Source organism: Eubalaena glacialis, chromosome 8, assembly GCF_028564815.1.
Source record: "Eubalaena glacialis isolate mEubGla1 chromosome 8, mEubGla1.1.hap2.+ XY, whole genome shotgun sequence".
NCBI classification, from domain to species: domain Eukaryota; kingdom Metazoa; phylum Chordata; class Mammalia; order Artiodactyla; family Balaenidae; genus Eubalaena; species Eubalaena glacialis.
Window position 1 is genome coordinate 109,038,488 of NC_083723.1, and position 27,622 is coordinate 109,066,109.

General features: G+C 40.9%; 1 protein-coding gene across 1 annotated transcript in view; it reads left to right on the forward strand.

Moving 5' to 3' along the window:
- EXOC4 (exocyst complex component 4) overlaps positions 1-27,622 on the forward strand; it is an 843,793-nt gene that overhangs the window by 10,001 nt on the left and 806,170 nt on the right. The window contains exons 2-3 of the mRNA XM_061198739.1: positions 9,550-9,739; positions 26,731-26,925. Of these exons, the coding sequence (XP_061054722.1) occupies positions 9,550-9,739; positions 26,731-26,925 (385 nt within the window). The remainder of the gene's footprint in view (positions 1-9,549; positions 9,740-26,730; positions 26,926-27,622) is intronic.

Consider the following 27,622-nt stretch of genomic DNA (forward strand, 5'->3'; position numbering starts at 1 on the left):
TGATTTCTGGATATGTGAGCCTTACTTGTAATTAGTTTTTCTGAGTTGCTTGAAGTGATTTCCATTAATTGTTTAATCTTTATTATTCCTGGAGGAGAGGTCACTGGATGTCAACAAGGAATGCCCTTAGAAGACAATTAAGCGTATTAACTGTTTTCAGAAAGCCTGACTTAATGCTGATTATTCTGCAGGTGTCACCAAAATTCAGGTGTATTATGTTAAATATTTCTTATAACAGGTTAATTAGTTATCTGAGACTCTATCAGGCAGCTAACTCTTCTTGGGGAAGAATCTGTGTTGCTGTGGTTAAGCGGGGGATTACTGATAACATCTGCCTTGAGAGTTTACCCAACCAGAATAAAGCCTCCTGTGTTTTATAGGGCGGTGTATTAGTCTGCACAGGCTGCCATAACAAAATACCATAGACTGGGTGACTTAAACAACAGATTTTCTCACAGTTTTGGAGGCTAGAAGTCTAAGATCACGGTATTGTACCATCAGGGTTGGTGTCTGGTGAGGCCTCTCTTCTTGGCTGGTGGATGGCCACCTTCTTGTGTGTCCTCAGATGGCCCTTCCTCTGAGTGTGTGGGGAGGGAGAGGGCTCTCTTGTGTCTCTTCCTCTTTTTAGGACACCAGTTCCATCGCATTAACGCCCTGCCTATATGACCTCACTTAATCTTTATTACCTCCCTTCTAGGCCCTGCCTCCAAATACAGTCACGTTAGGGATTAGGGCTTCAACATATGAATTTGGTGGTGGTAGGTGGTGTGTGTGTCACAATTCAGTCCATAACATATGGTACTCTGGGCACTCTTATTTGTTAAAATACCCTAAAATGCTTCCAGAGTGACAGTCTGGCAATCTTGAGGCTCAGGCAAGAGCCCTGGTCAGGCTAATTTTTCACAATTGGTTGTCAGTCTTACTACATGCTTTTCTGTCTTACAATGTTTAACAGCCCTCTTGTAGCCCTCCAATACCAAATACTTGTACTGTGGACTCTCTTCAGAGAATTGCTGTCTGGTCAGCTTGAACTATCAAAAGGCTTGCTCAGAGGAGGAAGTTAATGAAACATGATTTGATCCATTTAGTCCTTTAAATTCCCTAAATTCTATTCTTAGATTAAAATCATTGGAAAGCTTAATACTTTGGACTATATTCAGAGTCTTTGAAAATCTCTTAGGTCCGAGTTGTGTTTTAATGTTACGTTCTTGAAGGAACTTATAAGAAATGGCCATGTAAAATTTATTACTTTGTTTTTAGAAGGTTGTTGAGGACATTGGTCACTATATTGTATAATGTCTTCTTTTATTTTTACTTTATTTTAAAAAAATTTTTATTTATTTTTGGCTGCATTGGGTCTTCATTGCTACGCGCAGGCTTTCTCCAGTTGTTGCACATGGGGGCTACTCTTCGTTGTGGTGCACGGGCTTCTCATTGCAGTGGCTTCTCTTGTTGCAGAGCACGGGCTCTAGGCGCACAGGCTTAAGTAGTTGTGGCAAGAGGGCTTCAGTAGTTGTGGCTCTCAGGCTCTAGAGCTCAGGCTCAGTAGTTGTGGCGCGTGGGCTTAGTTGCTCCGTGGCATGTGGGATCTTCCCGGACCAGGGCTCGAACCTGTGTCCCTTGCATTGGCAGGTGGATTCTTAACTGCTGCGCCACCAGGGAAGTCCATGTCTTCTTGTTTTAAGTGAAAGATTTTTTTTTTTTTAGAATTTAGTACTAGTTTAAAGTTTGCTTGCTTAGAGCAACTGGAATCTGTCTTTTTGAGAATGGGAATTATATATAATGGGCTAGGGTTCTCTTTTTGCATTGGCTACTAGGAACACCAAAGTTAAATTGGGGGCTCATTTCATACATGCTACGTTTGTCCATATGACCTGCGTACCTGTGTTTTACATTTATATGGCATTGTTGTCCTGCATGTCTTTAGCTAGTTCCTCTTTCTCATTTGTATTGTCCACATTCTTGTATATACAAACCATCTCAGATCTTTTTGGAAAGAACTGGGATAGAATTGAAATGAAACTTGAAAGTAAATATTGTTACTCATTATTCACCATTAACTGTTGGTTGAAAGCTGTCATTCTTTTCTTTGGTGCTAACTCCCAAGTGACTTCAGAGAACACTTTTAGAGTAAAAGCCCGTAAAGCTGTCCTGATCTGGCTCCCAGCTTCCTCTCTGACCTCGTCTCCTATAATTGTCATCCTTCCTCCCTTCTCTAAAGCCACATTGACTTCTTGACCATTCCTTGTTCCTTGAACAGGCCAAACATGTCCTACTTCAGGGCCTGTGCGTCTTCTGTTGTCTCTGGGATCAGTTTACCCAGGTAGTGCCAGCTGCACTCCTCCCCCCCCTCCGGCTTTCTAGAAAGCTCTGTTCAAATGGCCTCTTGATCTGAGAAACCATTCCTGGCCTTCTTGGGTAAAAGAGTATCCCTCCTCCCTACCCTGCCTTCATTTTTCCATAGCTGCTCCCTCACTCTCCCGGCCTCCACGTGTTGTATGCCTGCTTTCCAGGCATACACTAGACCAGGGTGTGAGCTTCATGAGGGAGAGATTGGTTTATATTCACAGCTGTGTCTCTAGCCACTTAACAGCTATGCCTGCTAAGTTGTAGGTGTGTCATAACTATTTGTTCAATGACTAAATGGACTAAATAGGGTCAATGTAACTATTGCTTGTCCTCTCCTGTAGATTTTTTTTTTTTTTTTTAATAAATTTATTTATTTTATTTTTTTAGTTTGGCTGTGTTGGGTCTTCGTTGATGTGTGCAGGCTTTCTCTAGTTGCAGTGAGTGGGGGCCACTCTTCGTTGCAGTTTGCGGGCCTCTCATTGCAGTGGCCTCTCCTGTTTCAGAGCACGGGCTCCAGGCGCACAGGCTTCAGTAGTTGTGGCTCACGGGCTCTAGAGCGCAGGCTCAGTAGCTGTGATGCACGGGATCAGTTGCTCCGCGGCATGTGGGATCCTCCCAGACCAGGGCTCGAACCCGTGTGCCCTGCACCGGCAGGCGGACTCCCAACCACTGTGCCAACAGAGAAGCCCTCCTGTAGATTTTTGAACTGACACTTCTTTGTGTGAGATAGTCTAGTTGCAGTTGTTTCTTAAGGCAGGTAACTACCCTCCATGACCTCTTCAGATCCTGCATCTTGCTGCTGCTCATTATGTAGCTTTATCTAAGCTCTTAGTGCACCAGGCACCATAAGAATATAGAGAAAAGGTCTGATCTCAGTTCATAAATATCCTCAGGAATTTTCCACTGAGGGAGGCTTTAGGGGATTTGGGCTAACAATGTTGTGATTCACAAATGATTTATTTTGTTCCTAATGACGTGTCAGCCCACGCATTGAGGGCACTTTATATTTTACAAAACACATTCACACACTTCTCCAATCCTCACGATAACCTGGTGAGGCAGGTTCTCTTACCTTGTCTGTTTGACAAGGAAAGAAACAGGCCCAGACATGTTAAGTGACTTGCCCAAGGTCAAAGAGCTTGAAAGTTGCAGACGCCTCATGTTTGACATTATTTGGTCAGAGAAGTAAGACGCTTCTGCTGTATTCCTAACGGTAGTATTGTAGATTTGTTTTTTTCATCTTATTCTGCCTTTGACTGGAGGTTATTGTTTCTCTTGAGTGATAGGTTACCTTTGGGTGACTAACCCTGTTTTCATAGGTGTGCTTTTTCTTTTATTTGATCTTGCTTTTGTCCTTTTTAAAGAGTAATATCGACTTTTGTGTACTTTCCCCTGTCTGGACTCCATTACTCTATTAAGTCCAAAGTGAAAGCAAAATTGTTCCATAGAAGGAGCCAGTTACAGTGACTAGTTATTTTCCTTTCAAAACACTTGACCGGCTACACTGAAATACAGAAGCTGGTATCAAAGAGGAAACCGACGAATTTCATTTTAGACCTGCAGATATTTCCCCTGGGTTTTTATGCTTGTTTATAGGGCTTTCTTGGAGCTGGTGGTTGTAAATTCACTAGAACCATTTAACGTATGTGTTCCTACGAGGTGTTGTTAACAATAGCTTAGCATGGGTATCATGGTCCTTTTAGTCCACTGGGTAAATAAATTCCTTCCTGGGATTAATTAGTCATGGTTAGTGATGTAATTCATCATGCAAATGCCAGAGCTGTCTTAGTGAAAAATTCTTAGTGATCCAGAGACGTCTGTGTCCAGCTTAACTGGAATCTACGCTTTTATGTTCATCCATGAACTTGGCAATAGTTTGTAAAGCATAATGATTTTGAGATAGGAATGGAAAAAGCTCTAAAGAATGATTCAGTAACTTGAAGGCATCTTGGGATGGCAACTTCAAATAGTTTCTCCTCTGCTCCGTGTCTTCTTTTAGCTCATGCTTTTTAAACCTTCTTGTCCAGATTCAAGACTGTTACTACTGAAAAAGCTGCCAGGTGCTCTGTTGACATCTCTAGCTGTTCACTCCTCTCTTGACATGTGGGCTGTAGCTTGATTAGGCTGCAGTCCTGCAGCTCAGGAGCTGAAGGCAGGAAAGTAGGTTTCACAGCATGTATAGCGGAAAGGGCATGGGTTTTGGCATCAAGTATATTTAGCTTTAATTTCATTTTTGATATTAGCTGTGTGCATGTGTGCAACTTTACCTCTCTGTTCCTTTGATTCTTGATCTGTAAAAAAAGTGGTGATACTATCTCACCAGACCATTTTGAGAGTCACCTTAAACTATGTGTACAAAATAGCCACTGCATTGTTTAGTGTGTAATAGGCACTCAGTAATTTATATCCTGTGCCTCACTTTTGACCTTCTTTTCGCAAAATGTGGGACACAGGAATGCATGTAAATTTGTGCATTTAGTTTTAAAATCTCCCAAGTAGAGGGTGAGTGAGAGCTAGATTGTCTGTACTTACAGTCAAAGGGATCTTGGATCATTTTTGGACTCAACATTTACAAAAAAAATGCTGTGTAGTTTTAGGTTACATGATTAGAAATAGAGTGCCTATATTATGGGATATAAAACCTCTTTCTGTTTGGATGGTCACACCATATTAGAAGTATGTTGTGTCAGTTCTGAGTACCACATCTTGAGGCAGGATAGGGAACCTTTTAAGAACCAGACTCTCCAGGTTTGAGGCCTGGCTCTGCTACTTAAAAGTTCTGTGCTTCAAATGCACAACTCGGTCTTCATTTGTAAGAAGAGGGGGGACAATGGCACCTACTCCACAGGTGTTGTCTGGAATAAATTATTATATATAAACCACTTAGATTAATGTAGTAAGTCCTATGTGAGTGTTACCCATTTTCAAGGGAACTTCAGGAGAAAGTAACAAGGCTGGTGGGCTGCCATGTTGTGGAAGAAACAGACGAAGAAATTGGAGGTGCTGAAGGTGAGAAAAAACTATTGAGAGTCCTTTACCATTTAAAGAGAGACTTTATGAAAGAGGGAATAGACTTATTTTATGTTGCTGAAAAAGGCGGAACTAGGATCAATGGGGAGAAATTACAAAGAGGCTGATTTTGCTTTATGTTAATGAAAGACCTTGTAACAAGTAGAGCAGTTCAAAATTGCAGTGAATGGCTTTGTGGGCCAGTGAGGTTTCCCTTGCACAGAGGCTTAGAAGGCCGAGGAGAAGTTCCTGACCTGGCTGGCGGGGTGAGCCAGACGACAAACGTTCTCTTCTACCCTGCTCTCAGTTCAGGTCAAGTGACTTGCTTAAAGTAGGATAATCCTACACTGAAATTTGCTGCGTTTTGGTAGCATGTGTGGGAACTTTCTCCCTAGAGTTAGTCTGCTTTTATGGTCTATCATTCATTCATTTTGCAGAGATTTATTGTGGGAGGTATTGTATTTCTGGTCTCATTTTGCAGAAAAGAAAACAGGTTGGAAATGAATCTTCGTTTATGGTCTACTATTGCTTGACACCATGCAGTCCCCGGAGGAACCCAATGAATTAGGTTTCATTTTTGTTGGGAGACAATTCTCCTTGGGAAGGTTGTGTTTCTGAAGTTCTTGTGAGCAAAGTACGGGTGCCCTTTGTTTTAGACTGTCAAGGATGTTTGTTTGACATGTTTGGAAGATAGAGATAATCTTTCCAGAGCAAAGGGCAGGCATGTTTACTGCCTTTAAGTGGGCATGTTTAAGCTCAGGGTTCCTCTCCAGCAACTCAGCATGTGCAGGCATCCATTTGGGCCCATCTTTCCAACGCCCATGGGACTTGGGGGCAGGGGGCCTGCTACAAATATGCTGATGCTCGTGTTACTTGCTGTGCTGTGACTAATAAAGTCCTGAGCTTCTGACCCACCCGGGAGTTTTGTGACTTCCCCCAGCATCCGTGAAACTGTGGCAGGCTAACTTGTTAGCTTCGAAGTAGGATAAAGTCTCAGACTTCGCATTTCTTGACAGTATGGAGGAGTGAAGTGGGAGGTCAAATCTCATGCCTCTCCTATAAAAAGAGAGAGGAAGGATAACCACGGGACCCACTCCAGTGGGCTGTTCTGAGGATTAGACATACTTTCTATAAAATGTACAGCCTTGGGCTTCCCTGGTGGCGCAGTGGTTGAGAGTCTGCCTGCCAATGCAGGGGACACGGGTTCGAGCCCTGGTCTGGGAAGATCCCACATGCCGCGGAGCAGCTAGGCCCGTGAGCCACAATTACTGAGCCTGCGCGTCTGGAGCCTGTGCTCCGCAACAAGAGAGGCCGCGATAGTGAGAGGCCCGCGCACCGCGATGAAGAGTGACCCCCGCTTGCCGCAACTAGAGAAAGCCCTCGCACAGAAACGAAGACCCAACACAGCCATAAATAAATAAACAAACAAACAAATAAATAAATTAATTAATTAAAAAAATATTGTAACAAAAAAAAATGTACAGCCTTTAGATATTAGTGGCTGTTATTGCTGCCTTCCTTTTCTCTAATTTAAAAAAAAAAAAACTTTAATGGTTTTGTCCTCTCAGAGTTCTCCTATAAGTTTTTTTGACTAAAGGCAAAATGTCATTCAGCCCAGTTTACATCAAGAGGATGAATTTCAAATATGGGGCAAACATGGCACAGGCTATTTCCTTACATAAATATTTTCTCTGAAAATGAAAATAGGAGCTAAAACCCCCTATAGGCCCAACTTACTCTCTCATCTTCATTTTAGTAACCCTTTCTGTTTTCTAAATAATTCCTAATGCTGTGGTAATGTGTTACAGTGACCACTGATGCCCGAGAAGGTGTCCTCTCTCTCAGCCTGACATCTTCCTTGATGGTAATTCTACTAGTTAATATAAACAATGTGAAATGCTTGGCATGTTTCCTTCCACAAACGGTGGTGGGGAGGAAATCATACAAAGCGTCGTAAAGATGGCAAACTGATCCAGTGTAGCTTTGAAAAGTCTGTGGCCATTTGCTGTGAAAGGGGGGATATAATAGTTAAATATCTGGGAACTCTTCCCTTTGGGACACTTGATAAATTGAAGGCATTTTCTGATTGTGCTTTACTTGAGATTAACAGCTGCAAGGTTTCAGATTTAAAGAGCAAAGTTGTAGATCACAGAAACAACAGGATGATACGCTTAGCCACCCTGTAGCCAAATACTGCAAGTAGTATTGGTAGCTCTCTCTTTGAAAGCAAATTCCCCCTAAGTTCTCTACTCTGATTTACTTTGTTAGTCAAATGCTTGTGTGGTATTTTCTACCTGAAAGTAAGCTTGGAGGTAGTCTGGTGTAGGCTTACCAGTTGACAGAGGAGGACACAGGATCTGGCATGGTAAAGGCCTTCCTTCAAGTCTTGGGGTTCCCAGTGTGTTGCCTGGAGTGTATCCTGTAGCCCTCACAGGCTTCGCCTTTTCCTTCATTCCATTTCTGTCCCTCCTGCTCCCCATTTCATGCTGGGCCCCATCTCTTGACATCCCTAACACATTTACAAACTTCTTTTTTGAGGTTAGATTGAAGTCAGAGACTGGCCTGCTGAATCGCCCTCTAAATTGGAAGATAAGTTTTATATATTATGTGACTCATGAATTAAGATCTTTCGCTTTAAATGACATTTTGGAGAAGACTGTTGTACAGTATATTGCTTGCAAAAATCTGGAAGGGGGTATGTGACTGATTCACTGACAGACCATCTCTGAAAGCAGTTCTAATGATGGACTTATAATTGATTGCATCCATCATTGAGAGCCTAAACTACCCCCTCCCTAAATTAAAAAAGATAAATGAAATAAAGTATGCTGAATGTATAAGCTGACAAATCTGAGGGAATTTAATGAAACTAAATTACCGCAGCCAACAGATAAGAGAAAGAGGTTTCTTTGTTACTGATTATAACACTAAATTAAAAAAAAATTATCCAAGAAGGATAAAAGAGGAAACAAGACCTGTGGTTCATGTATCAAACTAAGTTATTGAAAGATTTTTAATAAGTGTATCTATCTCATTACCTGCTTATTGTTGATTCGTATCAATCTTGTTAGTGCTGTTGGAAGAATAGTAGATGCAGGAACTGCCTGTAGTATAGCTGATATTGCTGTTGTAAAGGCTTTTAGAATGACTGTGACCTTATTTCCAGGCCGCTGGGGGGCTCTGTACTAAATTCAGGTCATTTGAATGAACTATTTGGAAGGCGGTTCCTCAGTGTAGAAGCAATTTTATAGTAAGTATGCTTTTGGCTATATATAAAAGAAGACCAAGGGAAAGTGACTTAAACAATGGATATTTATTATCTCCCCTAACAAGGAGTCCCTCGGTAAGGCAGCTGTGGGTTGGCTGCTTTAGAGGCCCAATGATGTCATGGCAGTAGCTTGGCATTCCTCTTGGCTTCCCCTTCCAGGATTATAGTATGGCTAATGTATGATTATCTTAGTTTTGTATAACAATACCCAGTGTTGGGAAACGGGACCTGCTTCCTGTTAACCTTCTTGCAAGAAAACTACTCCTAGGGGCTTCCCTGGTGGCACAGTGGTTAAGAATCCGCCTGCCAATGCAGGGGACACAGGTTCGAGCCCTGGTCCGGGAAGATCCCACATGCCGTGGAGCACCTGGGCCCCTGAGCCACAACTACTGAGCCTGCGCTCTAGAGCCCACGATCCACAACTACTGAGCCGGCACGCCTAGAGCCCATGCTCCACAACGAAGAATAGCCCCCGCTCGCTGCAACTAGAGAAAGCCCGTGCGCCGCAACGAAGACCCAACGTAGCCTAAAATAAATAAATAAATAAAATATCATTTTAAAGAAAGAAAACTACTCCTAGAAGTCCTTAGGTCTCATTGGCCAGACTTGTCACTGGTAAGGGGAATGCAAGTACTTGAATTCACTCCAACAAGTCAAGACCTACCCAGGCTCTTGCAGAGCTCATGCTGCCTGTTACCTGATTATGCCAAGGGGAAAAGTGAAGAGAAGGACTCCTTGGATTGGCAACCAATAAATCCATTTAGATAGGCTACTGAAATTTACTATGCAGGCAGTTTCATATTTTCTCTTAGTAACTTGTTTCATTTCCTAGTTAGGTGAATGTGCTCTCATTGACTAACTCATCCTTCGTCTACTTTTGGGTTTTAAGTTTGCCTCAGCTTGATATATTCTGTCTTTACCAGGACCCTGTCTACCAGTGATGATGTTGAAGACAGAGAAAACGAGAAGGGGCGTCTTGAAGAAGCCTATGAGAAGTGTGATCGTGACCTGGATGAATTGATCGTGCAGCACTACACAGAATTGACGACAGCCATTCGCACGTACCAGAGCATCACAGAGCGCATCACCAACTCCCGAAACAAAATAAAGCAGGTAAGCCTCCATCCTTCTAATATCTGGTGATTGTTGCATCTACCATTAGTCCAGGTGTTATAGCTTGGAGGTGCCCTGGTAATGGTAATAACCTTAACGAGTGATTCATACTGATGCTTTGCAGGAGTTTTTCAGGTTTCTGGAAAGCCAGGCTGCAGAGGATCACAGAGGGCATCTGGCCTTGCTTCTTTTCTCCCTTAAGTCTGACCCTTGGCTTCTGCCATTACTTTTCTTTTTTTTAATAAATTTATTTATTTTTTATTTTTGGCTGCCTTGGGTCTTCCTTGCTGTGCGCAGGCTTCCTCTAGTTGCAGTGAGTGGGGCCTACTCTTTGTGGCGGTGCGTGGGCTTCTCATTGCGGTGGCTTTTCTTGTTGCAGAGCACGGACTCTAGGTGCGTGGGCTCAGTAGTTGTGGCTCGCAGGCTCTAGAGCACAGGCTCAGTAGTTGTGGTGCAGAGGCTTAGTTGCTCTGCGGCATGTGGGATCTTCCTGGACCAGGGATCGAACCCATGTCCCCTGCGTTGGCAGGCGGATTCTTAACCGCTGCTCTACCAGGGAAGTCCCTCTGCCATTACTTTTCACTGCAGTGTGAAATGGCACAGAGGAGATGGCCTCAACTTGAGGAAGCCTAAAAAGTGGAGCTGTTTTAAGACACTAGGGCCTTTTATTGTTAGAGGCTCTCGTTATAATGTATTAAATGTATTTATTGTGCTTATGTCACACATTGTGTGTGTGTATTGCTGTAGCAGTTGAAAATAAAAAAAATTTTTGGTTTTGAGTATGTCACCCCATTTGAAGTTGGTTGTGATTTCTCTGCAGTCATTGTACATTCTTGGTGGTTTTTGAGAAGAAAATCTAACTCACAAATTATTTAAATGTAAATATTTATGAATACTGAAGTACTTGAATATTATTCTTTAGTAGTGACAAGCATGTATTAATTTTTATTTTGTAATTGTCTTTCATATTTGGGAGCTGTTTTTCTTTCACTCTTTTTCTTTCTCCCTTCTCTCTTCCTCTCCTTCTTTGCTCTTCTTGGTTCCTTTCTTCTTCTTCTTTTTTTTAATTGGGATATAGTTGTTTTACAATGTTGTGTTAGTTTCTACTGTACAGCGAAGTGAAGTAGAGTTCCCTGTGCTATACAGCAGGTTCTTATTAGTTATCTATTTTATACATATTAGTGTATACATGTCAATCCCAATCTCCCAATTCATCCCACCACTACCCACCCACCCCGCTTTCCCCCCTTGGTGTCCATACATTTGTTCTCTACATCTGTGTCTCTATTTCTGGTTTGCAAGGCAGAAATTGGTTCCTTTCTTCTTTCCTTCCTTCCTCTCTCCTTCCTTCGCTCCCTCCCCTCCCCCCTTCCTTCTGTGGTTGGTCTTTGAAAAACTTTTGGTTCCTGGGTGCCACATCTTTAGTTCCTAAAGGATAAAGTGGGTTCATAAGGGGTATTTTTTATATTTGGCCAAAGGATGAACTGATCAAATAAAGGTTATATACTGTCACATCATAGTTATGTGGTTCTTGGCTATGTATTTTGAGGGTCGCTCCTTTAATACCTTGTATTACTGCTCTCTGATAAATAACAATTGCTCCCACTTACTGGGCACTGATTCCTTGCCAGGCAGAATTATGTCTGTTCCCCACTCAACAAATTTAGGATTTGAACTCTGGTCTCCCTGCTCTGAGGTCCTTGATGCTGGTTTTCAGACATCTTTTAAGCAGTAGCCCCCCATTTCTTTGTACATGAGATATTTTGCAGAACCCCAACATACCAGTTGCCTCTTGTTTGGTATTGGGCCGAGAGATGCAGAGCCTCATGCTGGCTCCCCTCCTTAGCGCTCAGCAGCTGACCCTCAAGCACCTCTGTGGCCAGAGGGCTGCATAGACCATTTGAAGTGCGCTGCCCTGTGCTATGTGATTGGTTCGGGAATTCTCTGGATGTACCTGCCCAGTGATGGCTGTGCCTACAGTCTCCTCACATGTTTTCTTCCCTGCCTTCTAGACCTTTTGATTTGGTAATAGGTACCTAAATGATTCTTCTAAGAATGCTGTTATATGTGAGTTTCAGCCTTGAAGAGTACAGTTCCACAATCAGTAGGTTCTTAACCTTTTTTGAAGCAATGTGGTGACCGCTTTACATTTTAAAATTAACTGGGCATTTTCAGAAGGAATTCTATAATTCTTAGCCTTTACAAGTGGTGAGTTCATCCTGTGGATTTATCGGTGAAACTAGGTAAAGCTATAGATCAGTAGCTCTAGATTTAAAGTAAACTGTAGTCCATTTTGACCCAATATACTAAGCTCAAGAGGGGTCAGAAAGTGAATCTGTAGAGCTGCTGACCTTCTGGCTTTGCCTCGGGTAATCACAGTAAAAGTGAAGGACCTCTTGGTATTTGTGTTTTCTGATGAGTGTGCTTGACTGGAAGGACTTTGTCCTAATCTCAAGGGAGGCACTGCAGTGGTCTTTGCCTTGACTCCCTATCACTCTGAGTCAATAGTATCTTTGCCCAAACAAAGAGTGTTTGCTGGTACTGAAAAAGAGAGTCTCATCTTGATTATTTCACATTTGTTGTAGTAGCCAGTCTTTTCACCGTCCTCCTCATTCTCAAGTATGCTGGAGTTTTGAGCAAAAGGAAACAACAACAAAATTTTTTTTATTATATCAGACAGTTGTCAAGAAAGCAAATGTCACATAACTCAGTGTTATGAACTAGCCTCAGTATTGGCAAGAGAAAAATAAAGGGCTAAATCTCTTTTCAAGAAAGCCTTTGATAATTGATACATGGGAGAAGAAAATTTTAGGGAAAAATGAAAGGGAATTTGTTTTTAGTGTATAATTTGACAGTTCTGTACTGTGAAAGTGTTTCTTATCACCAAGGAAACACTGATGTTTCCTCACTAATCTTTGCCTGTCATTTTTGGTTTTTAATTGCACTTTAGATTGTATACAAAATAAAGGTATGTATATTTTTAAAGTAAAAATGGGAATGATTCAGTAATCATTGGTTTACATTATTTCAGAGCCAAGCAAGGTGTTGAGAATGTGTGAATCTGAGTTGAAATTATGTTTCTGCTCTCTGCCAAAAGAGTGGAACGAGGATTCACTCGGTAAATATTTGTGGAGTGCCAGCTATGTGCTGGTGGTGGTTTCGATACTGAAATCTGTTTTAGATTTCCATGTAATGGAAAATGCCTGTCCCTGTCCTCATGGAGCTTACATGCTAGTGGGAAGACACAGGAAAACAAATAGATGATATTTAGCAACATTGATTTAGTCTCTATATTAAGTGTTTGTTTTGTGCTGAGCAGTGGTCTAGGTCCTGGGGTATAGAAGTGAGTAAAACAGACAAAAATTCCTGTCCTCGTGGAGTTTACCTTCTAGTCAAGAAAGGCAGGCTATAAATTAGTAAGAGGGTATAACAGATGGTAAGAAATGCTGTGCTTAAAAAATAAATAAATAAAATAAAAGCAAGGAAGGAGAATAGGGAGTTGCTGTTTTGAACAGAGTGGTCAGGGAAGGCTTCACTGAGGTTATATTGAAGCCAACACTAGAAGAAGGTGAGGGAGAGTCCGGAAAAGCACCCCAGGAAGAAGGAATAGCAGGTACAGGAAGATCCTCAAGCAAGAACATGATTGGAATTTGGGGGAGCAGCGAGGTTGGAGCTGGAGCACAGTGAGAAGTGGGGAGAGTGGCAGAGGGAGATGAGGGAGCTGGTGGGGGGGTGTGGCAGAGTGGGTCAGGTCACGTGGGGTCTTGACCACTGTAAGGAGTTTGATTTTAACTCTGGGTGTGTGGAAATCACTAAGGTTTTGAGCACAAGAATGGCACGATGTGTCTAACATGTTAGAAGGGCCACTCTAGCTGCTATACTGAGAATAGATTTTAGTGGGGGCCAAGGCAGATGAAGATGTTCACATTCATGCTTTGTTAGCTTTTAAAGCTTCAGAACACCGAACTGTTTACATTTCCCATTTTGGTATTTCTTTCATTTATGGATTCTTGTTGGTAGAATCTCTGTCCTTGAGGATAATATGAGCTGACAGATAGATTTGACTCTTCTTCGATGCTCCAAACTTCTTTATATCAGTCAAGTCCACTTGGAATTTTTTCGAGATTAAATGTGCAAATAAAATACCATGTATGATTGATCAGGTCAATTATGTGGATAAGTAAGATAGTTGGGCTGTCTTATTACTGTTGAGTACAAATGAGATGTTACCGCATTAGAAAACCTCAGAATTTATAGGTTCTACCCGTGTCTGTCATAATGACTGTTATAGCAGCACCAGAATAGATGAATATGAATGGATATGAGTTGGGAACTTGGGCCGTATGCTTGTTGGTAGTATTTGAATTTGAGTGTTTCTTCCATCCTGTATTAAGTAGATGAGATGATACCAGATTTCTTTAAAGATACTAAGTATCCATCTAATGCTTATCACAGAAGCAGGTAAAGTGAAGGGAAAACACAGATACTTGTCTCTGTTGTGATGTGCGCACAAACACTTTACATTTCGCCCCAGTTTTGGCTGTTCTATTGGTGCTTGATCGAGCTCTTAACTCATTTTTCTTGCCTGTAATTGGAAATAACCATATGTGATTGTTAAAGTGAAGTTGTTAGGGCTTGATCATTGAGTAATGTAACATTCATTACTTAACATTTAACTAAAATAATTTTGTGACTTTTTATATGAAAGTGTATGTTGTGAGGTAGAATTAGAATGAAGAATAACCTTAATTGATATAAAAAAGAAAGTCACAGTAGGACAACATGGTTTTGGTAGGAAGTTATTTAAGCCCAGACATAAGATAGGAAATCCCAGCTGCTTGTATGAGAAAGGGAAAAAAGCCTAGAAATGGACATGCTAAACTGTGGGCAAGAATGAGATATCATCATTTAAAATCTAGGCAGTGGTCTGGATCATTAATGCAGTCATAAGAACTACAAGGCAGTCTTTTCATTAAGTTTAACTGTATCTGTATTTGTGTTCTGTATCCAGACTCTACAACTCAAAAGGATAGTGTTGCCTTTGGAAAAGGTTGAGTGGAGCCTCTCAGAATTTAAGACCTTAAAATGGAAGCTGAAAAACTAAGGAGCAAAAAGCATGAGAAATAAAAGTTTGAGGGTAATTAAAAAATGATCTTTAGTTCTAAAGGGCTTTTAAACAGAGCAGTGAGTAGTGTTTCTGAAGTTCATTTGTTCTAGGCACTTTCTGTTAAGACTATGGGAAAAAATGGCTTGGACATGTGTTAGGAGGATACCCATGAAAATGCTTATATGTGGATTTGTTTTTACTACAAAAAAGAGAAAATATGATACTCTGTACTTTTAGAAGTAAGAATAACATTGATTGTTTCATTAATTTTCATTTACCATCCCTTGCTTCTGAGGAACTTTACAGGATATTTCTAGTCTACAGTATCAATGAGGTGCTTGCACATTGGTTGTATTTTATTACAGATAATACGCACCCTCAAAGGCATTCCCCTCCTCCCCTAATACTTCATCCAAGTTCAATGCTTTTCTGATTTTATGACTTAAAAGTTAGGGCCTCCACCACCTCCCCTGTGCCTCCATCAGCATCCTCCTCTGTCACATGTCCCAACGTGTTGTTCAGAGGCCCCAGTTCATTTCCTCCTCTCTTGATCTTTCTCAAGGCAGGGTTGCAAAAATCTCTATCTCTCGGCTTTCTGTGTCATCTCACATATCCATTCACAATGACCTCTTGGGCCCTGTGTTCCTTATTTTCTCTTTTTCTAATAGTCTCTAATTAAAGTGACTTAGTTCTTGTTTATTGAAACTGAAATTCTTGTTTTTTCTGAACAGGTGATTTGGAGCAAATGAAGTTGCTAGAATTCTAAGGAAGCAAAGGAAACTTGTGTTTGAGGAAGGATTTCTTTACTTGGGTTTTGATGTCATGATTTGAAAAGCTTGACTCTTCATGGATTTATTTAAGGAAGAAACAGAGTAACAGAATTTTTGAATCTTAACTATCCAGATTAAATTAGAATGGAATTAAAATGCTGTCACCACGTTTCTAAAAGAACAGGCCTTTGAGAAATAAACATTTAGGTGGAATACGGTACCTTTCTTACATTTACCTGCATTTATTCATTGATGGACATAGCCCTGTTTCTCCCCTCCCTGTTTCAAAAATCATATTTATTGAGCTAGCATTCACATACAATAAAATGCATTATTTTTAGTTCAGTGAGTTTTGTCAAACGTATATATCCTTGAATATGTTTCCATTGCCCCAGAGACTTCTCTCCTCCTTCTTTATAGGCCATACCCCCCACCCCATTTTGCTCCAAACAAATACTGATTTGAAATCTATCACCATATATTATTTTTACCTGTTATAGAACTTCATAGCATGTATACTCCTGCGTCTGGCTTCTTTTGCTCAGTATAATGTTGAGATTCTTCACATTTCTTCCCTTTTATTGCTGACTGGTATTCCCCCTGCCACCCCAAGTTTTTTTTTTTTTTTTTTTTTACATCTTTATTGCGGTATAATTGCTTTACAATGGTGTGTTAGTTTCTGCTTTATAACAAAGTGAATCACTTATACATATACATATATCCCCATATCTCTTCCCTCTTGCGTCTCCCTCCCTCCCACCCTCCCTATCCCACCCCTCTAGGTGGTCACAAAGCACCGAGCTGATCTCCCTGTGCTATGCGGCTGCTTCCCACTAGCTATCTATTTTACATTTGGTAGTGTATATATGTCCATGCCACTCTCTCACCCTGTCACATCTCACCCCTCCCCCTCCCCCTCCCCCTCCCCCTCCCCATATCCTCAAGTCCGTTCTCTAGTAGGTCTGTGTCTTTATTCCCGTCTTGTCCCTAGGTTCTTCATGACCTTTTTTTTTTTTTTTCCTTAGATTCCATATATATGTGTTAGCATACTGTATTTGTTTTTCTCTTTCTGACTTACTTCACTCTGTATGACAGACTCTAACTCCATCCACCTCACTACAAATACCTCCATTTCGTTTCTTTTTATGGCTGAGTAATATTCCATTGTATGTATGTGCCACATCTTCTTTATCCATTCGTCCAATGATGGACACTTAGGTTGCTTCCATGTCCTGGCTATTGTAAATAGAGCTGCAATGAACGTTTTGGTACATGACTCTTTTTGAATTATGGTTTTCTCAGGGTATATGCCCAGTAGTGGGATTGCTGGGTCGTATGGTAGTTCTATTTGTAGTTTTTTAAGGAACCTCCATACTGTTCTCCATAGTGGCTGTATCAATTTACATTCCCACCAACAGTGCAAGAGTGTTCCCTTTTCTCCACACCCTCTCCAGCATTTACTGTTTCTAGATTTTTTGATGATGGCCATTCTGACCAGTGTGAGATGATACCTCATTGTAGTTTTGATTTGCATTTCTCTAATGATTAATGATGTTGAGCATTCTTTCATGTGTCTGTTGGCAATCTGTGTATCTTCTTTGGAGAAATGTCTATTTAGGTTTTCTGCCCATTTTTGGATTGGGTTGTTTGTTTTTTTGTTATTGAGCTGCATGAGCTGCTTGTAAATCTTGGAGATTAATCCTTTGTCAGTTGCTTCATTTGCAAATATTTTCTCCCATTCTGAGGGTTGTCTTTTGGTCTTGTTTATGGTTTCCTTTGCTGTGCAAAAGCTTTTAAGTTTCATTAGGTCCCATTTGTTTATCTGTGTTTTTATTTCCATTTCTCTAGGAGTTGGGTCAAAAAGGATCTTGCTGTGATTTATGTCATAGAGTGTTCTCCCTATGTTTTCCTCTAAGAGTTTGATAGTGTCTGGCCTTACATTTAGGTCTTTAATCCATTTTGAGTTTATTTTTGTGTATGGTGTTAGGGAGTGTTCTAATTTCTTACTTTTACATGTAGCTGTCCAGTTTTCCCAGCACCACTTATTGAAGAGGCTGTCTTTTCTCCATCGTATATCCTTGCCTCCTTTATCAAAGATAAGGTGACCATATGTGCGTGGGTTTATCTCTGGGCTTTCTATCCTGTTCCATTGATCTATGTTTCTGTTTTTGTGCCAGTACCAAACTGTCTTGATTACTGTAGCTTTGTAATATAGTCTGAAGTCAGGGAGCCTGATTCCTCCAGCTCCATTTTTCGTTCTCAAGATTGCTTTGGCCATTCGGGGTCTTTTGTGTTTCCATACAAATTGTGAAATTTTTTGTTCTAGTTCTGTGAAAAATGCCAGTGGTAGTTTGATAGGGATTGCATTGAATCTGTAGATTGCTTTGGGTAGTAGAGTCATTTTCACAATGTTGATTCTTCCAATCCAAGAACATGGTATCTCTCTCCATCTATTTGTATCATCTTTAATTTCTTTCATCAGTGTCTTATAATTTTCTGCATACAGGTCTTTTGTCTCCTTAGGTAGGTTTATTCCTAGATATTTTATTCTTTTTGTTGCAATTGTAAATGGGAGTGTTTTCTTAATTTCTCTTTCAGATTTTTCATCATTAGTGTATAGGAATGCAAGAGATTTCTGTGCATTAATTTTGTATACTGCTACTTTACCAAATTCATTGATTAGTTCTAGTACTTTTCTGGTAGCGTCTTTAGGATTCTCTATGTATAGTATCATGTCATCTGCAGACAGTGACAGCTTTACTTCTTCTTTTCCGATTTGGATTCCTTTTATTTCTTTTTCTTCTCTGATTGCTGTGGCTTACACTTCCAAAACTATGTTGAATAATAGTGGTGAGAGTGGGCAACCTTGTCTTGTTCCTGATCTTAGTGGAAATGGTTTCAGTTTTTCACCATTGAGGACAATGGTGGCTGTGGGTTTGTCATATATGGCCTTTATTATGTTGAGGAAAGTTCCCTCTGTGCCTACTTTTTGCAGGGCTTTTATCATAAATGGGTGTTGAATTTTGTCGAAAGCTTTCTCTGCATCTATTGAGATGATCATATGGTTTTTCTCCTTCAATTTGTTAATATGATGTATCACGTTGATTGATTTGCGTATATTGAAGAATCCTTGCATCCCTGGGATAAACCCCACTTGATCATGGTGTATGATCCTTTTAATGTGCTGTTGGATTCTGTTTGCTAGTATTTTGTTGAGGATTTTTGCATCTATGTTCATCAGTGATATTGGCCTGTAGTTTTCTTTCTTTGTGGCATCTTTGTCTGGTTTTGGTATCAGGGTGATGGTGGCCTCATAGAATGAGTTGGGGAGTGTTCCTCCCTCTGCAATATTTTGGAAGAGTTTGAGAAGGATGGGTGTTAGCTCTTCTCTAAATGTTTGATAGAATTCGCCTGTGAAGCCATCTGGTCCTGGGCTCTTGTTTGTTGGAAGATTTTTAGTCACAGTTTCAATTTCAGTGCTTGTGATTGGTCTGTTCATATTTTCTATTTCTTCCTGGTTCAGTCTTGGCAGGTTGTGCATTTTTAAGAATCTGTCCATTTCTTCCAGGTTGTCCATTTTATTGGCATAGAGTTGCTTGTAGTAATCTCTCATGATCGTTTGTATTTCTGCAGTGTCAGTGGTTACTTCTCCTTTTTCATTTCTAATTCTATTGATTTGAGTCTTCTCCCTTTTTCTCTTGATGAGTCTGGCTAATGGTTTATCAATTTTGTTTATCTTCTCAAAGAACCAGCTTTTAGTTTTATTGATCTTTGGTATTGTCTCCTTCATTTCTTTTTCATTTATTTCTGATCTGATCTTTATGATTTCTTTCCTTCTGCTAGCTTTGGGGTTTTTTTGTTCTTTCTCTAATTGCTTTAGGTGCAAGGTTAGGTTGTTTATTCGAGATGTTTCCTGTTTCTTGATGTAGGCTTGTATTGCTATAAACTTCCCTCTTAGCACTGCTTTTGCTGCATCCCATAGGTTTTGGGTCGTCGTGTCTCCATTGTCATTTGTTTCTAGGTATTTTTTGATTTCCCCTTTGATTTCTTCAGTGATCACTTCGTTATTAAGTAGTGTATTGTGTAGCCTCCATGTGTTTGTATTTTTTACAGATCTTTTCCTGTAATTGATGTCTAGTCTCATAGCATTGTGGTCGGAAAAGATACTTGATACAATTTCAATTTTCTTAAATTTACCAAGGCTTGATTTGTGACCCAAGATATGATCTATCCTGGAGAATGTTCCATGAGCACTTGAGAAAAATGTGTATTCTGTTGTTTTTGGGTGGAACGTCCTATAAATATCAATTAAGTCCATCTTGTTTAATGTATCATTTAAAGCTTGTGTTTCCTTATTTATTTTCATTTTGGATGATCTGTCCATTGGTGAAAGTGGGGTGTTAAAGTCCCCTACTATGATTGTGTTACTGTCGATTTCCCCTGTTATGGCTGTTAGTATTTGCCTTATGTATTCAGGTGCTCCTATGTTGGGTGCATAAATATTTACAATTGTTATACCTTCCTCTTGGATCGATCCCTTGATCATTATATAGTGTCCTTCTTTGTCTCTTGTAATATTTTTTTTTTTAAAGTCTATTTTGTCTGATATGAGAATTGCCACTCCAGCTTTCTTTTGATTTCCATTTGCATGGAGTATCTTTTTCCGTCCCCTCACATTCAGTCTGTATGTGTCCCTAGGTCTGAAGTGGGTCTCTTGTAGACAGCATATATACGGGTCTTGTTTTTGTATCCATTCAGCCAGTCTGTGTCTTTTGGTGGGAGCATTTAATCTATTTACATTTAAGGTAATTATCGATATGTATGTTCCTATTCCCATTTTCTTAAATGTTTTGGGTTTGTTATTGTAGGTGTTTTCCTTCTCTTGTGTTTCTTGCCTAGAGAAGTTCCTTTAGCATTTGTTGTAAAGCTGGTTTGGTGGTGCTGAACTCTCTCAGCTTTTGCTTTTCTGTAAAGGTTTTAATTTCTCCATCAAATCTGAATGAGATCCTTGCTGGGTAGAGTAATCTTGGTTGTAGGTTTTTCTCCTTCATCACTTTAAGTATATCCTGCCACTCCCTTCTGGCTTGCAGAGTTTCTGCTGAAAGATCAGCTGTTAACCTTATGGGGATGCCCTTGTGTGTTATTTGTTGTTTTTCCCTTGCTGCTTTTAATATGTTTTCTTTATATTTAATTTTTGATAGTTTGATTAATATGTGTCTTGGCGTGTTTCTCCTTGGATTTATCCTGTATGGGACTCTCTGTGCTTCCAGGACTTGATTAACTATTTCCTTTCCCATATTAGGGAAGTTTTCAACTATAATGTCTTCAAATATTTTCTCAGTCCCTTTCTTTTTCACTTCTTCTTCTGGGACCCCTATAATTTGAATGTTGGTGTGTTTAATGTTGTCCCAGAGGTCTCTGAGACTGTCCTCAGTTCTTTTCATTCTTTTTTCTTTATTCTGCTCTGCAGTAGTTATTTCCACTATTTTATCTTCCAGGTCACTTATCCGTTTTTCTGCCTCAGTTATTCTGCTATTGATCCCTTCTAGAGTATTTTTAATTTCATTTATTGTGTTTTTCATCATTGCTTGGTTCCTCTTTAGTTCTTCTACGTCCTTGTTAAATGTTTCTTGCATTTTGTCTATTCTATTTCCAACATTTTGGATCATCTTTACTATCATTATTCTGAATTGTTTTTCAGGTAAACTGCTTATTTCCTCTTCATTTGTTAGGTCTGGTGTGTTTTGACCCTGCTCCTTCATCTGCTGTGTGTTTTTCTGTCTTCTCATTTTGCTTATCTTACTGTGTTTGGGGTCTCCTTTTCACAGGCTGCAGGTTCATAGTTCCCGTTGTTGTTGGTATCTGTCCCCCAGTGGCTAAGGTTGGTTCAGTGGGTTGTGTAGGCTTCCTGGTGGAGGGAACTAGTGCCTGTGTTCTGGTGGATGAGGCTGGATCTTGTCTTTCTGGTGGGCACGTCCACGTCTGGTGGTGTGTTTTGGGGTGTCTGTGGCCTTATTATGATTTTAGGCAGCCTCTCTGCTAATGGATGGGGCTGTGTTCCTGTCTTGCTAGTTGTTTGGCGTAGGGTGTCCAGCTCACACAGGACGGGATTAAAGGAGCAGCTGCTTCGGGGGCTCTGGCTCACTCAGGCCGGGGGGGGAGGGAGGGGTACGGATGCGGGGCGAGCCTGCGGCAGCGGAGGCCGGTGTGACATTGCAGCAGCCTGAGGCGCGCCGTGCGTTCTCCTGGGGAAGTTGTCCCTGGATCACGGGAGCCTGGCAGTGACGGGCTGCACAGGCTCCCGGGAGGGGCGGTGTGGAGAGTGACCTGTGCTCGCACACAGGCTTTTTGGTGGCGGCAGCAGCAGCCTTAGCGTCTCATGCCCGTCTCTGGGGTCCGTGCTGATAGCCGCGGCTCGTGCCCGTCTCTGGAGCTCGTTTAAGCGGCGCTCTGAATCTCCTCTCCTCGCGCACCAGGAAACAAAGAGGCAAGAAAAAGTCTCTTGCCTCTTCCGCAGCTCCAGACCTTTTCCCGGACTCCCTCCCGGCTAGCTGTGGTGCACTAGCCCCCTTCAGGCTGTGTTCACGCCGCCAACCCTAGTCCTTTCCCTGCGATCCAACCTCCGAAGCCCGAGCCTCAGCTCCCAGCCCCCGCCCGCCCCGGCAGGTGAGCAGACAAGCCTCTCGGGCTGGTGAGTGCTGCTTGGCACCGAGCCTCTGTGTGGGAGTCTCTCCGCTTTGCCCTCCGCACCCCTGTGGCTGCGCTCTCCTCCGTGGCTCCGAAGCTTCCCGCCTCCGCCACCTGCAGTCTCCGCCCGCGAAGGGCCTTCCTAGTGTGTGGAAACCTTTCCTCCTTCAAAGCTCCCTCCCACTGGTGCCGGTCCCATCCCTATTCTTCTGTCTCTGTTATTTCTTTTTTTTTCTTTTGCCCTACCCAAGTACGTGGGGAGTTTCTTGCCTTTTGGGAGGTCTGACGTCTTCTGCCAGCGTTCAGTGGGTGTTCTGTAGGAGCAGTTCCACGTGTAGATGTATTTCTGATGTATCTGTGAGGAGGAAGGTGATCTCCGCGTCTTATTCTTCCGCCATCTTGCCCAGACCTCCCACCCCAAGTTTTAAAAGAACATTTCTTCATAACTGACTTTCTGATCAAAAAGCTGAAGCCTCAGGGCAATTTAGTATTAAAAGTTCTTTTAGCTTCTTATGTCTGCAGCTTTGGCTAAACTGTTTAGGAAATAGTTTTGGTGATGTTCATTTTCCACACAGCCTGATGCCATCTCCCCCACCCCCAAACACACACACACACACACATTCTACCTTCCTTTCATTTTTCCTCCATGTAGTATGCAAAAATGAGGAGTGAGCTGTTTACATTGTATATATCCTAGTGTGAAATGCCATAATGGTCTTTTTTTCTAATCAGAAGGGAGTTTGCCAAGCTTTACTGACACCATGTAAGTTTCTCTCCCACTATCTGGATCAAGAGCCTAGTTGGGTGTTGTATGACATAAAATTTATTTTTAACAGTTTCCATAGTAACCATTACACACAGAGGGAAAAGCTGAGAAGTATAGAACCAAGGTGATATAAGTAGAATATCAGAAATTAGATTCTGAGAGATTGTAACTAAGATTTAACATAGAATGGATTTAATAGCTAGAGTTCTTAACCCAGGCACCAAGAACTCCTGGAGGATCTAGGAATGGCCTTGAGAAATGTGTTTAAAAAATCAAATAAAACCACAAATGCTGATAAAAACCAGCATTCCCCTACCTCATCCTACCACAGTACTAATTCCAACACTTCAGAGGTACAGAATTTTACTCTTTTAGTTTTTGTTTTTGTTTTTTTTCAGATATTTGTATTTCTGTATTTCTAAGTAATATGCTTATACTACTTTTCTGGATTTTTCTATTTTAGACATTGTATATGAGCTTCCAGTTATGGTTCCTCCTTCACTCTTTCCCCCACCCCACCTTATCTTCTTCCCTCATCCTTTCTGTATAGTTATGTCCTAGTTTTTGGTTAAATAGCTGGTGCTTATTTTATTATAACGACGTAAATATTTACATCTAAACCATCTAGTGTACTATTTTTGCCTGTGCAATTTTGTTTTCGTTTTCCTTGGAGTTAATGATTGTAAAATCCCATTGCCTTTGTTCTGCATCGGTTTCCCCCTTTCCTGGATCCTCTGTTTCTCCTTTTGTTTTTCTCTTATGTTGATGGAGTACATTCTTCAGTAGCTTGCTGAGATATGGTGCATATGAGGTTTATTTTTTAAGAGCTTTCATGTCTGAAAATGCCTTTGTTTTTTCCTCACACTTGATTGATAGGTTTTCTGGGAAATAATTCTCTCTTAGGAGTTTGAAGATACATTATTCCTTTGTCTTGTAGCTTTTAGTGTTGCTGTTGAGACGCATTCTGATTCACAGTCCTTCGTATGGCTTTTTTTCCTCCTTTGAAAGCTTTTAGGATTGTCTCTATATCCTTGTGTTCTTACGAGTCAGGATAATGTGCCCTGGGTCTTTTTTCACTCCATTGTTTCGAACACTCTGTGTGCCTTTTCAATCTGAAAGTTCATGTCTTTTGCTCTGGAACATTTTCTTTCATTTTATTATTATTTTTTCTCCACTTTGTCTCACTTTTCCTCCCCTGGAATTCTTATTTGGACCTCTCGGATCAACCAACCCCATTTTCTTTTATCTCCTATTTTCCTTTCTTTGTTTTTTGTGTCTTACTCTTTGGGGATTTCAAGAGTCTCTTCTAACCTTTGTATTGGATTTTTTTTTCTATCATATTTTTAATTTCCAAGAGCTGTTTTTCATTCTCTGAATTTTTTATAGCATCCTATTCTTGTTTCATTGGTGTAATATCTTTTCCCCCAAGGGATATTAATTATAGCTTTTTAAAATTTCTTTTTCCTGCCTAGTTTCTGTTCCCCTACTCCCCTCAGCACTTTTTTCTTTGTTCTGATGCCTGTCTTTCCATATTACAGGCTTTCCTTGACTGTGTGGTGATCCTTGGCTAACTGTTTGGATGGAGGAGGGAGGTATACTACAAAGCTGAGACGGAGCTCACAGCATGTGGTGGGGCTTGTCTAGCGATGATTGGGTAGGGACCCAGCAGTTTCCTTGGTGAAACCTCAAATATCACTATCGATAGGTCTTTTCACTTGGTTGTTTTTCCCAGGGGAAAGCCATAAGTTTCCTGTGTTGGGGCTCAAAGTCAAGCTGAATGTTATCGGAGCCAACCCAGGAAGGAGGCTGAGGGTCCAGGAAGGAGGCTGAGGGTCCAGGAAGGAGGCTGAGAGTCCAGGAAGGAGGCTGAGAGTCCAGGGAGGGCTGAGGACCTTACTTGTCGGTGGGTCCACTTTGACTTCATCCTCCTCTTTTCTGTCCAGTGCCTCACACCCTCCTCTCAGCTGTCTGGCATTTCCTGGTCCAGATTCTTTCTAGTTCAGTTTCTTCAGATTGTAAACCTCCTATTTGGCCAGTGCCGTGGGGGAGGGAATTACACGTTTGTGTGGTTTGATGAGGATGTTGGATGCGGGCTCAAAATACTTAGTTTCAATCCTGTACTCTTGCCTTCAATATTCTTGGTGCCTCCTTTTCAGTGTTAGCAAACCCCACTTGATGCCAGCTGTCTTCTTACCAGCTTCCAAGGGTTTCTTGCCATCCTTGCTGTTCCCTCCTCTCTGTTCTGTCTTTTCTTGGTGTTTTATGCTAAAAAATAAATAGAATTATTTTGCTAACTCTTTGGGATTGATGGAAGGAGTAGAGGTGATTAGAACCTTCTTCAACAGATTGTCAAAGGGGTCTGTAACTCCCCCAAAAGCTAACAGTCATTCTTCTGTGCTAATCAAGACAGATTACAAAATCTGTTTATTCAGGGCTCTTTTTACATTGGACAGTTTGATAAAAGCATGATTTAGATATTGTCCTAAAGTTGTAGGATTGGATTAGATGCTGTCTCAAGATACCTTCTAATTTTAGCATTCAATCTTCATATTTTCCATGTTTGCTGGAAAAATGTCAAAATTAAGTTTTACAGTCACCAAAAAATAGCATCATGAGTCTGTGTACCACCACACCAAATGTTGTAAAAGAAGACAGATTTTTAATTGTTAAAAACATGGTAGACTTTCTAGGGTGATGGGAATGTCCTATATATCGACGAATTATTGCAGGTGTGTATGCATTTGCTAAAACTCATCAAGTGATACACTTTCATGCATAACTTTTACCTCAAACAGAAAACAAAACCAAAACTGTAAACAAACATGAAATTCTAATTTAAATAAAAATACATGTAAAGGAATGTCAAAAGTATATGGAAGTAGTTCTATGAATTGTGAAAGGTCATGATTCTTTTTATTTTTTCACGCTATAAAAATCAAATTTTTAATTAGGGTAGAACATGAAAATACACTTATCATGTACATGGTGACTACCCTTCCCTGCTCCTCTTCTCCTCCTCCTATGTTATCAAGCTGTGCCTTGGCTGGTCAGCAAACTGCAGATCTACGAGATTGCTTGCAACTGTCTTATTTAATACCTAAAATCAGAATACATGGAAAAAATTCTTGGTATGTTTTAATTCCCTTTATTTCACGACTGTCTCTGGAAGCATCTACTCTTTTCTGGGAACTGGGATTACCTTCATTTTAGTCAGTTGAGACGAACGCCCATTTCCTTTGTTATCAACTTCAGCTAAAGTTCTAGACCTAGAAGGATGGACCAAGTGACCTATCAGGTGAATAGGAAACATGCCAGGAAGAATGGGGAAGGAATAATATCACGGACTCTCAAATCAGTCATTCCCTTCTAGATATATTAACTTTGGTGTGGAACTTCATATTTTCAGAGTATATGCTCTATATCCTGAGTAATTTTCTCATTTCACAGGAGAGAAAATGCAGAGAAGTGGAGACCTGAGCAAGTGAGTCTGTGTCATAACCAGGATTAGAATTTCGCAAGCAGATTAACCACAGCAGAATGAGTGGCAGTGATAACTAGGAACTGTTACTTATAGCAGTACTGGTGAAGAATACTAACCAAATTGTGGGTTTAGGCTGGAAAGACTTTGGACTGACCCAAGATTGAAACTGTTCTCTTGTAGGTAAAAGAGAATCTGCTTTCATGCAAGATGCTGTTGCACTGCAAACGAGATGAGCTTCGGAAATTGTGGATTGAAGGAATTGAACACAAGCATGTCCTGAACCTGCTGGATGAAATCGAGAATATCAAGCAAGTGCCTCAAAAGCTGGAACAGTGCATGGCCAGCAAGCACTATCTCAGTGCCACCGACATGCTGGTAAGAGCACAGCCTGCGCTCCTGGGCATTTCTGCTAAGATAGAGTGCTTCCTTCTGTTCTCTCTGAATTCTGTATGAAGCACATGACAAACTGCCCTCTTGGGATTCACGTGCCCTTGCAGGTGAAGCCTGCCTGGTTCTCTTCCTAATGTCAGTGTTTGCAATAGTAGGCGATTATTATTTACATTGTCTGCCTTTGGAACAGCGGCAAGAAGTATAATGGTAAGAAACCAGAACTTAAGTCATGTTGGAATGGTAATGAGAGGTGTTTGTTTTAGTTTCAGAGGAAGATAGTTAATGAATCCCATTTTGAAGAATGAAATCTGCATGAGAGAGAAGTTTAGGAGATTTATAAACTATGTTCCACAAATTCTGTGAAGGACTATTTACATTAGGGCTTTGTTTTTTTCCTTTAAGTTGATAAGAAAGAAAATAATTTTGGGGGGAATAATTCTGGAATAATTTTGTCCAGCAGGAGTATTCCACAGCCTAGCCTTTAGCCTGTATCTTCATCCATTCTGCTACTTTTTAAAAAAAATTAATTTATTTAATTTATTTTTGGCTGCGTTGGGTCTTCATTGCTGTGCGCAGGCTTTCTCTAGTTACTGTCTGTTGCGGTGCGTGGGCTTCTCATTGCGGTGGCTTCTCTTGGTGTGGAGCATGGGCTCTAGGCATGCAGGCTTCAGTAGTTGTAGCA